The sequence below is a fragment of the Stegastes partitus genome, unplaced genomic scaffold (assembly GCF_000690725.1).
Source record: "Stegastes partitus isolate 25-593 unplaced genomic scaffold, Stegastes_partitus-1.0.2 Scaffold1602, whole genome shotgun sequence".
Classification (NCBI taxonomy): domain Eukaryota; kingdom Metazoa; phylum Chordata; class Actinopteri; family Pomacentridae; genus Stegastes; species Stegastes partitus.
Window position 1 is genome coordinate 105,508 of NW_007579333.1, and position 1,409 is coordinate 106,916.

Genomic DNA, 1,409 nt, shown 5'->3' on the forward strand with positions numbered 1-1,409 from the left:
AGGGGGAAGAAAGAGACCCAACAAGTGGACGCCTCCGAAGGCGCCGCTTTTTGGAAGAAAAGCAGGGGGAGGAGGAGGAGGAGGAGGAGGAGGGGGAGGTGGACGTTGCTGAAGAGTCAGAGCGAGGGTTGGAGGTAAATCCATTTGAGGGGCTGATGCTGACCTGGTGGTTCTGGATCGGTTTCTGATGTATGATGTGTTGCAGACGGCGACCTCCGAGGACCCAGCCGGATCAGAATACGACCCCCACGCCATGTATGGTACGTCCCTGTGGTTGCTACGGTAACGGTCTACGCCTAAAAACAGCGACCTAAGATTGGTTTAAATGTCCTGGACAGTTCGGTAAACGATCAGCAGCAGGAGGCTCCCCCTGCTGGACCCTCCAGGAACTACAGCTGTCACTGACATGCACCACCTACTCCTGCTTCTGCCGTGTCGGCTCAGATTATTCCAATCAGCCATTAACAGCAATGAATCGATTAACGATCAGCCATCAACGTCCTGATTATTGGAAACTCGTCAGTGAATCCCCTCTGTGTGTGTCTGCAGGAAGTAGCTTTGTGGTTCCAGTTTGTGGCTTCGTGTGTCGACTCTGCAACAAGTTCTTCTACACAGAGACTGCAGCGCGACACACACACTGCCGGACACACACACACTACCTGAACCTGCAGGTAACACGCACACACACACACACACACTACCTGAACCTGCAGGTAACACGCACACACACACACACACACACACACAGCAACTGGTCCTCACAGAGATACCAGAACAGCTGACTGTTGTTGTTTGTTGTTGTTGTTTGTATAGAGGAGGGGGAGGAGGGAGGAGAGCAATGAAGGTGACGTCACCTGACCGGAGGCCCACGCTGCACCTGTGCACCAGGTGATGATGGAGGGAGGACGATGCCCCGCTGAGCTCCAGCCAGACAGGTGATCACCTGCTCAGGCTCAGGGTGCGTCGCTGACACCTGCTGGCTGCTGCTGGAGCTGCAGCTGCACGTTAGGTCACATGACCAGCTGTTACATCTGCAATAAACGAGTCTCACAGTCGAGTCTGTGACGAGAACTGTTTCTGTTGTTTGTTCTGTGGTTTGAGAGCAGACCGTTGTTCCACCACTTCTGCACATTTTTCTTTTTAAAGTTTAAAATAACAACAAGAGCAGAATATTATTAGAATACAACAATAAGATCATAAACATATTAACATAAGGAGGTGGGAACTAAAACACACTGTGTGCCAATAGAAACACTTGTATTGCTCTCATATTTCAAACTTGAAAACAATGTGTGTAAAGCTGATAATGGGACTCCAGTGTTTATACTGGTATGTCCATGTGTGTTCTTGAGGGACTGTTGTTTGATCCACATCTATCCAAACTGGACACCACTGAACATGTCAGGAAA

The 1,409-nt window shown here is 50.0% G+C and overlaps 2 protein-coding genes across 2 annotated transcripts in view; both read left to right on the forward strand.

Moving 5' to 3' along the window:
- Nucleotides 1-1,409, forward strand: part of LOC103371516 (surfeit locus protein 4-like) — a 20,371-nt gene that overhangs the window by 7,807 nt on the left and 11,155 nt on the right. The gene's annotated exons all lie outside the window — the stretch shown is intronic.
- Nucleotides 150-1,076, forward strand: LOC103371517 (cip1-interacting zinc finger protein-like). Its single transcript, XM_008300869.1, has 3 exons — nt 150-260; nt 550-671; nt 814-1,076. The coding sequence occupies exons 1-3, from the start codon at nt 188-190 to the stop codon at nt 856-858; spliced, it is 240 nt and encodes a 79-aa protein (XP_008299091.1). The 5' UTR covers nt 150-187; the 3' UTR covers nt 859-1,076.